The sequence below is a fragment of the Gracilinanus agilis genome, chromosome 4 (genome assembly GCF_016433145.1).
Source record: "Gracilinanus agilis isolate LMUSP501 chromosome 4, AgileGrace, whole genome shotgun sequence".
NCBI lineage: Eukaryota > Metazoa > Chordata > Mammalia > Didelphimorphia > Didelphidae > Gracilinanus > Gracilinanus agilis.
This window is the reverse complement of record NC_058133.1, coordinates 257,571,812-257,585,391: the sequence shown is the minus strand read 5'-3', so window position 1 is coordinate 257,585,391 and position 13,580 is coordinate 257,571,812. Positions and strand designations below refer to the sequence as shown.

Sequence of the window (13,580 nt, the reverse complement as noted above, 5' to 3'; positions counted from 1 at the left end):
GCAACTGGTTGCGTCTTCGATAAGAGTGAGAGAGGGGATTTGAGAATGTTTCTGAGGTTATGAACCCATGTGACTGAAAAGTCACGCCTTTGTCAGAAATAAAGCCTGAAAGAGAAGTCTGTTTGAGGATCAAAATAAGTTCAGTTTTGCATAGGTTGAATCTGAGATGTCTATAGGACATTCAGTTCTAAATATCTAATAGGCAGTTTATGATATAGTACTGGAGCTTAGGTGAGAGACTAGAGATATATATCTATATGTAGATATAAATTTATAGATATACTTTACTTATATATAAACATTCTATTGATAGTCTATTAATATAATATAGTAACATGTAATGTTTATATGCATATATGCATATGCTGTATGTATCATATCATATTATCAAGAACCATCTACATAGAGGATTGATAATAATAATGGATGGATGAGGTCACCAAGAAAAGTATAGAAAGCTAAGAGAAAAGGACCTAGGACCCACTAGCATTACATAGATGATAAATCACCAGAAGAGACTTAAGAAGGATTTGTTAGATAAGTAGGAAGAGAGCTGAGAGTAGAATCCAGAAAATCCAGAAAGAAGTTGCTATCTGGGAGGAAAGGGTGGTCAAGAAAATTATCTCATTTACATATTAATTTCTTATTTGAAAGACAATTGCTTTGGAAGGTGAGTAGTACAAGTATTATCCCCATTTTATGGTTGAGAAGACCAAGGTTCTGAGATGAGTAATTTATCTACTTGCCTAAGGTCAAAAAGCTAATGAATGAGGGCTGGAACTCAGGTCTCCTGACTTTAATATTCTTTCCACTACACATTCCATCTCTCCCTCCTAATATCCATCTGTACTCTTACTCAATCCATCTCTGAATGCTAGAGGATAAGGGATTTGACCCTATACTTGTTGCCACCTTTTATGAGCCAGTGAGCTTATCACGAAACAGAGACTCCCAAGTATCTTTGTCATTGGAATCCTATTTTACTAGGAAGAATCCCAAGGACCAAAGATTTCCTAACTGGTGACAAGCTTTGGTCTCTTGCCTCCATGTCATACTTATAAATAGATTCCCAAAGTGCTTGTCTTCTCAGCCAGTGGATAGATGGGGAGCTATTTCGACATGGAGATGAAGGTGAGAAGTCAGTCTCTTGTGAAGTAGATTAAATTGAAGCAGATTAATTTTATTAATCAGAAACTCGAATTCCCATGAGAAAGTCAGGTAACCTGTGAGAAAACTCAGAGGCTGGAATCCAAAATAACATATGGTTAAATGTATGTGAGGAAATTACTCCATGATAATAATGGAGAACAAAATACAGTTTAAGGCTAAATATAATAACAATGGACTATACTGAACATTCTGCATATAACACCAATGGCACATCTGCTTCTGTGAGATAAGATTTGCTTGCTTTTGCCAAGAAAACCCTATAAGGAAAAGTTATGCATGGTATTGTTTAAGCCCATCCATTTCCTGCACCTCTGTAAAAATAAAAACTGCCTGCAACTTCATTTCAGTGCATCTTTTAGTAGGAAAGATTGTCTTGGCCAGTATATTAATCAATAGATTAAAAATAAATACCGGTTCTATTAAATTGAACTATGAAGTGCTCCACTTCACTTGGAAGAAGGTTGGACACTTCAGTCCCTGTGGAAAGCATCAAAAATGTAAGCAGAGGAATGGACATCTGTGTGCCTGAAAGAATTAGCCTCTTCCCTTTCTGTCTTTCTTGTTCCAAACTCAGTTACTTCAGTGGATTATTAGAGACTGAAAAGACCCTTCTCTCTCTAGTTCTCTCCTCCTTCTACCCCACCTGCTTCGGTTCCAGATTGTTTCCATGGCAACATCAGAAAATCAAAATCTTGAGGCCAGAATCCCTGATCCCCCCCCAGAAGGGCCAAAGGAAGAAAGAAGCAGGACTGGAGGTGGTGCCAAGAGAGAGTGAGTAGGGGTATGTCTGAAGGGTGCCCCCCCCCAGCTTGGTCCCTTTAAGCTCCCCCTCCTCTCTCCCCTTTTCCTCCGCCCCTCCTCCCTCCCCCTTTCTCCATCTCTCATCTCTCCATCTCTCTTCTGCTCTCTCAGGCTGCGCCATCTGTGCTTCTGGCCTCTGGTGCCTGCTAGAATCCCCAAATTGATAAAGAGACTCCACATCCACAGCGTTCTGGATCCCACAGTCATGGCCTCAGAAAAGTCAGGTAAAAAAAATTCTTCCTTCTCTGGCTTTTTCCCCCAGCACATAAATCCTCTTGCCTTCTCTGACCTCCACAGCCTAGGCTCCCCTCCCCCTTCCCCCATTTTCCTGGGTCCCCAAGACTTGGTTCTGGATTCATCCTTCCCTCTCTCCCTTCTGCTTCCCTAATTCCTCCATTTCTCCTTCCTCTTTCTCCTCATTTCAGGTTCTCTGCTTTTAATCCCCATCCTTTTCCCTTTCCTCCTGCCCACTTTTGCTTCATTTCTTCTCTTCCCCAGGTTGGTGGGGGGAGGGGGGAAAGGGACGGGAGAAAGGTTGAGGGAAAGATAGTAAGGACCACAGGTGTCCATATGTAGATATAAAAGGGTATCCACATGTATCACAACATGAAATAACAGAATGACAGCTATGCAGATACACTGACATATGAACAGTCACATTCACTTATGGAGAATCATAAATTTATGCTCAAATGGGAAAAAGAGGAATCTAGTACTTTTTTTTCTCCTTTAAAAGAAATTTCTGAACTCCTCTTAGTGAGACAGGTAGGTAAGTGGGTCTACTACCCAAAGAGACATATTTGGACAGCTGAGCACATATTAATGCATAAACTGTCATGTGTTGTCATGGTCTTGCATGGCCAGAGCCAAGTGTGTTATTAACACACAAACATATAGAAAATGGCTTTCACAGATGGAGAGGGCGCACATTAAGGTGCATGTGGAAGGAACCCTGGGAACTGATAAGACTTTGGGGGAATAGGGGTGATATCATAAGCAGGAGAACACAGTGACTTAAAAAATAGATTAAGAAAGGAGGCTTTGACTGGGGTGGGCTGGGGTTTTGTTCAAAAATTGAGAAAAGCCTAGATCTAACCCCTTCCCCACCCCCAAACTGAAGGATGGAGACTTACATCTTTTATTTCTCTCTTCCTTTCTTCCTGTCTTCCTGACCCTATTTCTATCTGTGTCGGTCTCCCCATCTTTCTCTGTGTCTCTGACTCCTATGTCGTCTGCATCTCTCCGTATTCCTCTGTTTCTATCTCCTACCACTGTTTCCACCTGCCTGCACCACCTCAGGTCTCCCGGACTCCGTTCCTCATACTTCTCCTCCCCCTTACAATGCCCCACAGCCGCCAGCCGACCCCCCTGCCCCACCTCCTCAGGCACCCTCCACCTCCCATCACCACCATCACCACCACTATCACCAGTCTGGCACCGCCACACTCCCAAGATTAGGGGCAGGTGGGCTGGCTTCCCCAGCAGCCCCTGCCCAGCGGGGCCCCTCGTCCTCCGCTACGTTGCCCCGTCCTCCCCACCACGCCCCCCCTGGACCTGCCCCCGGGGCTCCCCCTCCTGGGTGTGCCACCCTGCCCCGCCTGCCCCCAGACCCCTATCTCCAGGAGACCCGCTTTGAGGGTCCACTGCCCCCACCCCCTCCAGCCGCTGCCGCCCCGCCCCCACCTGCGCCTGCTCCTCCTGCTCCTGCACAGAGCTTTGTGGTGCCCACACACCCAGGTACCGTGGGTACGCTGCCCCTTGGAGGCTACGTGGCCCCTGGGTATCCCCTGCAGCTGCAGCCCTGCACCGCCTATCTGCCCGTCTACCCCGTGGGCGCCGTGAGTGCAGAAGGGTAGATGGGGGAAAGGGAGTTGGGAAGGGGGAAGTTGGGGTGGTTTATGAAGGGCATCAAAACCAGGAGAGGAGGTAAGGGGCCAGAAAATGTGGGAACCGGGATGGAGGTGGGGAGGGCTTGGGGGCACTGGCAAGAATAAAAAAGGGAAGGGGCACATCAAGAAAATGGAATGAGGAGGGGCGTTGGGAAATAGACGTGGGAGGCACTGGAAGGGGTACCCAAGAGGCCTGGGAGTGGAGGAACTGGGAATAGCAGAGATTCGTTTCCCTGAGGAACAAAGGGTTACACTAGTTTTTATTAGAAAGAGTGACTTTCAAATAATACAGCTGACTGCAAATTGCACTCTCTTTCGGCCACTGGAAGGGTGCAGGAGGGGATCAGGTCGAGGTTCTGTCTGTGACCCTGCTTCCCTACCCTTTCTTTCCTCAGCCATACACAGGAGGCGCGCCGGGAGGGACAGCAGTGACTCCTACGCTTTCCCCCCCACCCTTGGGCCCAGGACTAGCCCTTCTAGAGCCCAGGCGTCCGCCCCACGACTACCTGCCAATAGCCGTGCTCACTACAATTTGTTGCTTTTGGCCCACCGGCATCATTGCAATCTTCAAGGCGGTGCAGGTGAGGGGGTGGAGGTAAAAGGGGCCAGGAGGAGGGGCCGGAAATGAAAGAATGTGCCGTAGAATCCGAAGGGGGCGGGAAGAGAGGCAGAGAGGGCGGAGACTAAGGAACCCCGTAGCGTGGTACCTCTCAGACTCTACTATGGTGGATGGATGTGGTTGGGGTTGGACTGTGCAGACTCGGGGTTTTCTCTCTCTCTCCCAAGCCTAGTATGGCTAATAAGAAGAGAGAGGCCAAAGGCTGGGCCCTTGGAAACTGTGAGGATCTTGAGAGGAGACTCCAGATTCACCTTTCGTCCAGGGCTGAGGCGTTTGTGGGGTTTCCCTGACCTTAGGTCTTCCTCTTCCCTCCCCTGCAGGTGCGGACCGCTCTGGCCCGCGGAGACATGGTGTCAGCAGAGATCGCATCTCGGGAGGCTCGGAATTTCTCCTTCATCTCCCTGGCCGTGGGCATTGCAGCCATGGTGCTCTGTACCATTCTTACAGTGGTGATCATCATAGCTGCACAGCATCACGACACCGACTGGGATCCTTAGGGATTTTTCTCCTCCAACCTGGAGACTCCCTTCCCGGAGTGATGATCCCTCAATCCTCTCCCACCCCCAAATACTCATCAAACCAGCCTATGGAGCCACCAAAGCTGAAAACAACCCTAAACCTAGCCGCAATGTTTTCCATCAAAGGAAACTCCAAAACTAGATCCCCAGGAATTTCCTAAATATGGCCCTTGGGATATCTTCAAAACCCAGTTCCCTTGAGCCTCAGAACTCCCACGGTCAGATACAGAAGCTTGCAACTCCCCACTGGTTCAAACTATTAAGAACCACAGCCTCCCTCCCCAGGGTCCAGCACACAGACTTCCCTTATCACTCTGGGTTAATTTGAGCCTCAGGGCTCAGTCTCCAATATGGTCTGCCCCCAGCCCTGGCAAAGCTTCTCCTTTGGCTCCCAGTGTTAAACTCCACTTGCTTTTCAGGCCTCTCCCACCTTCTAGGGAGTGATCTGCCAATTCTAAGTATGCCTGTACAGCCCCAACCTCTTGTGACAGCCTGGGAGGCCCCTTTCCCCTTCATGATCCCAGTCTTTGGGTTGTCCTTTATATGTAGTTTGAGACTTTGAGGTTTCTGGCTCCTTGAACCTCCTCCACTGTTACCCCAAGGAATAAGTTCCCCTTATCATACCCTGCTTCCCATTCTCCCCAGGCAGAAGAGCCAGAAAAGGAGAGATAAATCTTTGAACTTCACTCCCTTTCTCTTGGTGAGGGAGATCAGGCACTTAGGGGCCACCCCCTTATCCTCTGAGGACCCTGACTCTCTGGTCCTCATCTTCCCACAACCTGCTCAGGCTGTTCCCCACCCTTCCCCATACATTGTTTGACAAACTGTACAGTTTCAAAGATGGTGTGATATTCCCAAAGATGAGATTAAAGAGACCTTGTGATTTTATTGCCCCAAATTCTGGAGACTACTGATGAACTCACCAAACTACTATGACAAACATTCAGCACATTGTGCCCATCTTCACCACCTACCCCATCCATATCTCATCAGTGTGGGAGGGAGACAGAGATTAATGGAGAATGAAGGAGAGAGGCTGAGGGAGAGAAATACAGATTTCACCTGAAATAGAGAAGGCAATATGGGTATGTTGGAAAGATGACTGCAGCAGGAGAGATAATACTCTCATCATATGGCCTTAAATAAGGCACTTTCCTTCTCTGTGGCCCAGTTTTCTCTTTTGTAAAATGTTGGTCTTTAGGGGCCCCTCTAGTTCTGATTTTCTATGGTTCTATGAATCTCAGCCAGGAATGGAAGAGAAAGGTTGCAAATTGGTACTTGCAGATTGTCTAATGTCCTCATGAATCCACTTGAACTTCCCCCCTTCCTTTCTTTCTTTCCATCAGGGAACAGGCATGTTGGGAGACAAGGATGGTGAAATAAGAACAGTGTACAAAGCAGGCCCAGGATCTCCTAGACTGGCTGTCAAAAGGAGAAAAATCCAACATATGAAGTGGTAATACTGAAGTTGAGAAAAGATTAGAGTATATATAGACATTTCCAAGTGGAGACAGTGAAAGTCAGGAGACAACGAAGAGAGAAAGAGAGTGAGAAAATGCATTAAAGAGTAGAATTGGAGTTAAAGGTGGTGTCTGTATAGATAATTCTTACCACAAGCATGGGGATTGGGTAAAGTTAGGTGGGACTGATGATTCTTCAATCATTTTGGACTGTACCGGCTCATCCTGGGCTCAACAAAGGGAACTCTGTAGGGAAGTAAGGCCTTGGATTACATGGAGGGCAAAAGAGGAAGCTCTGCTCCCTATTTGTGTCCAGGACCTCACATTTTCCTTTATTCTCTAGAAATTTTTCCCTTACATCATCCTCTCCCATATCTTCAATCTCTCCCAATTTATTGATCTTTCCTACAAGATTATTGATTTTAAAACAAAATTTTACCAATTACATTTAATAATAAATTTCCACATACATTTTCTGAAGTTATATGATCCAAATTGTCTCCCTCTTTCCTTCCCTCCCCCTCCAGGAGCTGGCAAGCAATTCAATCTGGGTTATACATGTCTATAATATTATTGATAACATTCATTTAAATAGTACTTTAAAGTTTAGAGACATATATAAAGTGATTACATATGTATGTGTAGGTATGCAAACATATATATATATACATATACATATATATATAATATATTTTCTTCACAAAGAAGCCCTTTGATTGAGCATACCATACATATATATATACATATACATATATAAAGTGATTACATATGTATGTGTAGGTATGCAAACATATATATACATATACATATATATATAATATATTTTCTTCACAAAGAAGCCCTTTGATTGAGCATACCATACTCTCAGATTCTATATATTTTCTCCCTTTAATAACTAAAATCCTAGAAAAAGACATCTTTTTCCTTACCTGACATTCCTCTGCCAACTGTTGTCTGCAGTTCTGACCCCACAACCCAACTTAAACTCAATGAACCAATTTCTTTTCTATCTTCAACCTGATCTCTTTGTAACTTTCATATTAGCAATCATCACTTCCTTCTGGACACTTTCTCCTTCATGGAAATTCATAACACTACAGTCCTCAGTTTCTCCTACCTGTTTGTTCACTCTTCAGTCTCCTTTCATACTCTGACACAGTAGTGATGTCCCCAGGCTTTGTTCTGGACCTGTACTCTACCCCCTGGGCCTTGATTGTTTTGTCATCTCCCATTGTTTAAGTGATCATCTCTTTCAGAACATGCTTCTATTGTCTTCTGTGCATTTAAAACAATTTTACAAAGGTCCCCTTTTGGGGGGAGTGGGAGGGGAGATAGCTCTATTGCTAACCCTGCCTATACCTATGCACACATATGCTCACACATCTCTGAACCTTTCCCCTAATTAAAACTGAAAGAGAAAAAAATCCTTAAAAACAAATAAGAATTGTCAAGCAAAAAAAAAAAATTCATGCAATAGTCATGTAAAAACAAGTATGTCTCTGTACTCATTTAATCATCATCCCTCTTCCAGGAAGTCTATAAATGCTTTACCATACATCCTCTGAACACATCTGGTCATTGCATTAATCAGTGCTTATGCCCTTCAAAGTTGTTTTTCTTTATAATATTTCTGTCCTTATAAAAATTGTTCTCCTGGTTCTGCTCATTTCACTCTGTCAGTTCCTGCTACAATCTAAGGAAAACTATCTCTCTACCACCTCACCACTTTACCCCTTAATCTTAGTATTTTCCTTTTCTTTTTTCTTTTTCTTTTTTTTTTTTTTTTTTTGGCCTTTTTCATTCTCACTTCAGAATGCCTGTTGAGGGTAGGAATTATTTCCTTTTTGTTATTTTGCTTGTGACTATTCATCCCCAAGTAATTACTCTCCTTCTTAACCAACCCTCTACATTTCCAATTTCTTCCCTGTAAATTTGAAGTTATTTTTTAGATAAGTTTTATATTTTCTGTTTCTCATTTCACCAATTATCCCAAATATCCTTCTCCCTTCTACTCCCAAACAGACATCCCATATGACAAATAGAATTTTTAGAAGAAAATAAATCAGCATAGCCAACCAATACCAAGTAAAATGATTAATACTTATATATGATGGTGCTACAGGAAGTTTGAGTTTAGATACAAATAACCATACGCAACACTGGATCGATAATAAGTATACGCACAAAACTGAGGATTCTTTATTTCCCCTAGTGCCAGTGAAGTCCAATGACAGTGGAGAACCATTAGTTACCTTAGAAATCGGGGGAGAGGGGGGAGAGGTACACTATGAAGGACTACTGAACACTGGTACGACTTGTTCCGTTTTACGCGAGGCACCCGAAGGATGCCATTATCAAGACAGTTTAAGAGTAAGAGAAGCTTCTGGGGTAGCACAACAAGTCCCGAAGCTAAAAGTTAAAATGGTAAAATTCGGACCTCTAACTCTCAAACACACCTTCTTATTGATGCCATCATGTCCTTTGAACCTCATGGGACAAGATATCCTATGCAAATTGGCTGCCACCATCCAATGTCAACCGGATGGACAAATTTATCTCCACCTACCCAAGAGATCTCTAAAACACCATCCCATTTTATTTTATGTAGTGAGGAACCATCATACCAATCAACTGATAACATCTATAAGGTTCCTGATGACATCCCTGATTATGTGTGGGCTAAAAATTCAAATGAAGTGGGCAGGATTTTATCAGCGGAACCAGTAAAAATAGAGGTAAAAGAAGGTTTACCTCCAAGAATTCCTCAATTCAGACTTAGCCAAGAGGTGATAGAGGGAGTGAAACCTATCATAGAGAGTTTATTAGAGTAGGGTATATTAAAATATGGCTTTTCACAATATAACACACCAATCATGCCAGTAAAGAAAGCCAAATTATCTCCTGATGGGAAGACTCAATGGCATTTGGTACAAGATCTCAAACTACCATGTGCAAAAGACCTATGCTGTGGTACCGAATCCATCACAAATCATAGCAGTAATACCACCCGAAGCTGCTTGGTTTACTGTTCTGGACCTGAGCTCTGCATACTTCTCTATTCCCTTGCACAGAGACAGCCAGAAGCTATTCACTTTCACATGGGAAGGCAAACCCATCCAATAGACCCATTTGCCCCAAGGATTTTCAGATTCAGCTTCGGTCTTCTGTCAAATCCTACAAAGAGACCTTGAGTTGATCACTTTCCAAAACAGCAAAATGGTACATTATGTTGATGACATCCTGCTAATGTCACCATCTACTGAAGACTGTTATAAAGATAGCATACACTTAATCAAAGAGCTAGGCAAAAGGGGCCATAACATTTCCAAATCGAAACTTCAATTTGTGATGGAAAAAGTAAATTATTTAGGATTCATCCTAGAAAAAGGCTCCAGAAGAATTTCCCAAAAGAGAATACAAGATATACAAAATTTGAGTTTGCCGAAGACCAAAAGGCAGCTCAGGGCAATTATAGGAATAATGAGTTTCTGTAGAAACTCGATTCCAGGTTATGCTCACATTGCAAAACCTCTGATAGAGCTAACCAGGAAGGAAGTTCCAGAACCGTTAAAACTGACTAAAGACCATGTCCATGCAATAGAGAAATTAAAATCACTAACTCTATCAGCTCCAGCCCTAGGTATCCCTGATCATAACAAACTATTTCTCCTTTACATGAGGATAAAGGGATAGCCTCTAGTGTTCTCACTCAATCATTCAGGAATATTTTAAGACCAGTAGCTTATTATAGCACAAAATTAGATTCAGTGATCTCTGGTATGCCTAGTTGTTTAAGAGCCATAGCTGCTGTAGCCATCATGATTAGAAAATCATCATCCTTGGTATTAGGGAGTGAACTAAAAGTATTTTCCCCACACCAAGTGGAATCTACTTTAAGAAACACCACACTACAAAAGTGTTCACCTCCCAAAGACTATCACAATACCAAGCAATCTTGTTGGCTAATGAAAATATAACTTTTCACCAGAGCAGAAAATTAAATCCTGCAACTCTGATCCCAGATTTACCTCTGGAGGGGAAAAGTCTACACATCTGTGAAGATGCACATAACATCGTGCATAAAACAAGGCCAGATTTAGACAACAAGCCCATGAAAAACCCCAATATGACATTATTCACAGATGGATCGTCATATATAGTAGACAATCAGAGATATACCGGGGCAGCTGTAGTGACAGCCTCTAAGACCCTTTGGTATTCATCTACCATGAGTGCTCAAGGAACAGAATTAGTCGGTTTGATACATGCTCTGAAGCTTGCCGAAAATCGCAAAGCTAACATTTTTACCGATTCTCTTTACGCTTTTACAGCCGTGCATCATTCTGGTGACGAATGGAAAAATCAAGGCTTCATTACTTCCAATGGCAAACAGATAGCATATGGGAATTTAATCAATCAGTTGTTGGACGCAATCCAATTACCAGCCTAAGTGTCAGTCATTCATTGCAAGGCTCATACTAAGATCCAAGGGCCAGTGGAATCAGGGAACAAACATGCAGATATCATAGCCAAATATGCAGTGAGGTATGGACCACTTACAATTCTGAACTTATCTTTGGTGGAGGAAGATGACCTCAAAAACACATACTCCCCAAAGGAAGTGAAGAATTGGAAGAAACATCACGGTGCATACTTAACTAACGGAGTTTGGCTGGGGGCAAATGGAAAATCTATGTTGCCTAGATCCCTGTATTTCATCTTTTGCAATGCACTACACCAAAAAGGGCATTATGGAAGTCTGGGCATGGCAGATTCCATAAATAGGTATTGGAATGCAAGGGGCATATATGAAGTTGCTATGAGAGTTTCACAGAGGTGCAGAATTTGTATGCAATATAACCAGACAATTACAAAAGTCCACAGTCTGGGAGGCAAACTACTAGCCTATACACCATTTGAATGCCTACAAATTGATTACATCACTATGCCAAGGAATCAAGGTTTCAGATATGCTTTAGTGATAGTGGATAGATTAACTAAGTGGCCAGAAGCTTTTCCAGCAAAATGTAACACATCAGCGTTTGTTGTGAAAGTCTTACTGAGAGAATTAATAACCAGATTCTCTATCCCACTTCACATTGCATCAGATTCTGGGTCCCATTTCACAAATAAGATTTTAGCTACAGTTTATGAAACCTTAGGAGTCAAACAACATCTTCACTCAATATATAGACCCCAGTTGAGCGGGCAAATTGAACGAGTGAATAGATCTTTGAAGACTCTTGTAGCCAAAATCTGTATAGAATCCCACATGAAATGGCCTGATGTATTACCATTGGCACTGTTCCACCTAAGATGCCAACCCAACAGCATTAGGTACCATCCACCTTTCCATGGCAAGTCACCTCAAAGCATTCACAAATTATCACACCTGGGTGTGGAATGCAAACTCTATGAATATATTAAATTGCTCAAGCAACAATTGAATCAACTCCATAAATTAGGCTTGATACATCAAAGAGTACCCTTTGATTTTAGTCTACACAGCTTCTAACCTAGAGATTATGTTTACATCAGAAACTTCACTAGGAAGTCTGTATTAGAACCCAAGTGGCTTGGACCATCCCAAATAATTTTAACTACTCCTAGTACAGTCAAAATTAAAGGAAAGGATCCTTGGTTCCATGTCACTCATGTCAAGCCAGCAAAAGACATGTCTCAACAACAACCGCAAGACCCAGTTATTATACAGCACAAAGACAAATTAGCACCAACCAATCAATCAAATAAATGCTTAGAAAGTCCACAACCTATACATGAAACCATAGAACCAGAGCAGTAATTAGAACAACAATCAGAGCATGAATCAGAACCACAATTAGACCAACAACCAGTGAACAATCAGATATTACATCAAATTTTACACCCAAATGATTATCCCAATCCTAATTACATCTTAAAAGAATCACACGTAAACCATTATGACAATGAAAAAGAATCAATGACAGAAGACACAACATTTGATTTGCAATCAATCCAAGACCTAGACACTGACATCGATGAATAAATGAAAACACAAAAGACTTTATCACAAACTCTTGTTACCTGTAATCATCTTTATTAAACAACAACAAAAAGAAAGATGAAAAGGTTAATCATATTTCATAGACATTTGAACTTTGTTTCTGACACAAGTCAACACACCAGAACATCGGTTCCAGTGCAAGATGACAAGCATGTGGGTAACATCAAATGACACAAGTGAGGTGTTGCTGACTTCACAGATCATCACAAGGACAGCAAACCTGAGGACTACAAAAGACATCCATGATCGAATACACAATCAGTGTATGGGACAACAAACCACACTGTGAAGAGGAGCATCAGAACAACATTGGACACATGCATTTGAAAAACATAACTTACACCCAAAAGAATTCTCACTGCATCCAACACTTTAGATTCCATCCACACAGAACATACACTTTGCAGAAGAATTCCAGGGGAGTAAGTATATAACACTTAATTACATGGAAAGGTCACACTAGACAACACATAGAACATTTTCTGACTTCACATCTACATGCGAAACATAAACTTGCACTTAAGAGTTTGTCTGCCTTAGCACAGAATTTTCCTCTTACTTTGGTTCAGACACCTTCTACTCAAATCACCTACCATTTCTTGTAAATAATGTATATATGTAAATGTTTGCTTACTAATCCTTAGCAATAAGTTTTACTAACACACAGGGACAGTTAGTTAGCTTGATAAGTTAGAACAGGGACAGAATTTTCTAAACTTTCTTTGTAAATATTGTATATAGCTTAAGTCTATAGTTTAACAAAAAGACTTACAAAGAATATTAGTCTTCCTTATTCTTACTAACATTTCTAACATAGGCATAAGTGTACTAAAATATCCATATACTAACCTTAGGAAGATGAATTAGAATTTGGAAATTTAGATTGCAGAAATTTTTCTTAATTGATACTTTTGTTGCTAGTTCATAAAATTAGATAAGTACATAGATAGAATTGAATACTTTGTTTTAGTTAGCAAATGTTAACTTTAAGACTGTTTGTGAATGTTTGCATTTAATCCACTTTTCCTTTCTGTTTAAAATTCTTGCAAATCAAAACCCCCATTACTTTCCTGTGCC

General features: G+C 42.0%; 1 protein-coding gene across 1 annotated transcript; it reads left to right on the top strand.

The window, feature by feature from the left end:
- The first annotated feature begins 1,649 nt into the window (after positions 1–1,649).
- On the top strand, positions 1,650–5,957 carry PRRT1 (proline rich transmembrane protein 1). Its single transcript, XM_044672314.1, has 5 exons — positions 1,650–1,941; positions 2,083–2,195; positions 3,271–3,809; positions 4,256–4,441; positions 4,800–5,957. The coding sequence occupies exons 1-5, from the start codon at positions 1,838–1,840 to the stop codon at positions 4,974–4,976; spliced, it is 1,119 nt and encodes a 372-aa protein (XP_044528249.1). The 5' UTR covers positions 1,650–1,837; the 3' UTR covers positions 4,977–5,957.
- Positions 5,958–13,580: the final 7,623 nt, after the last annotated feature.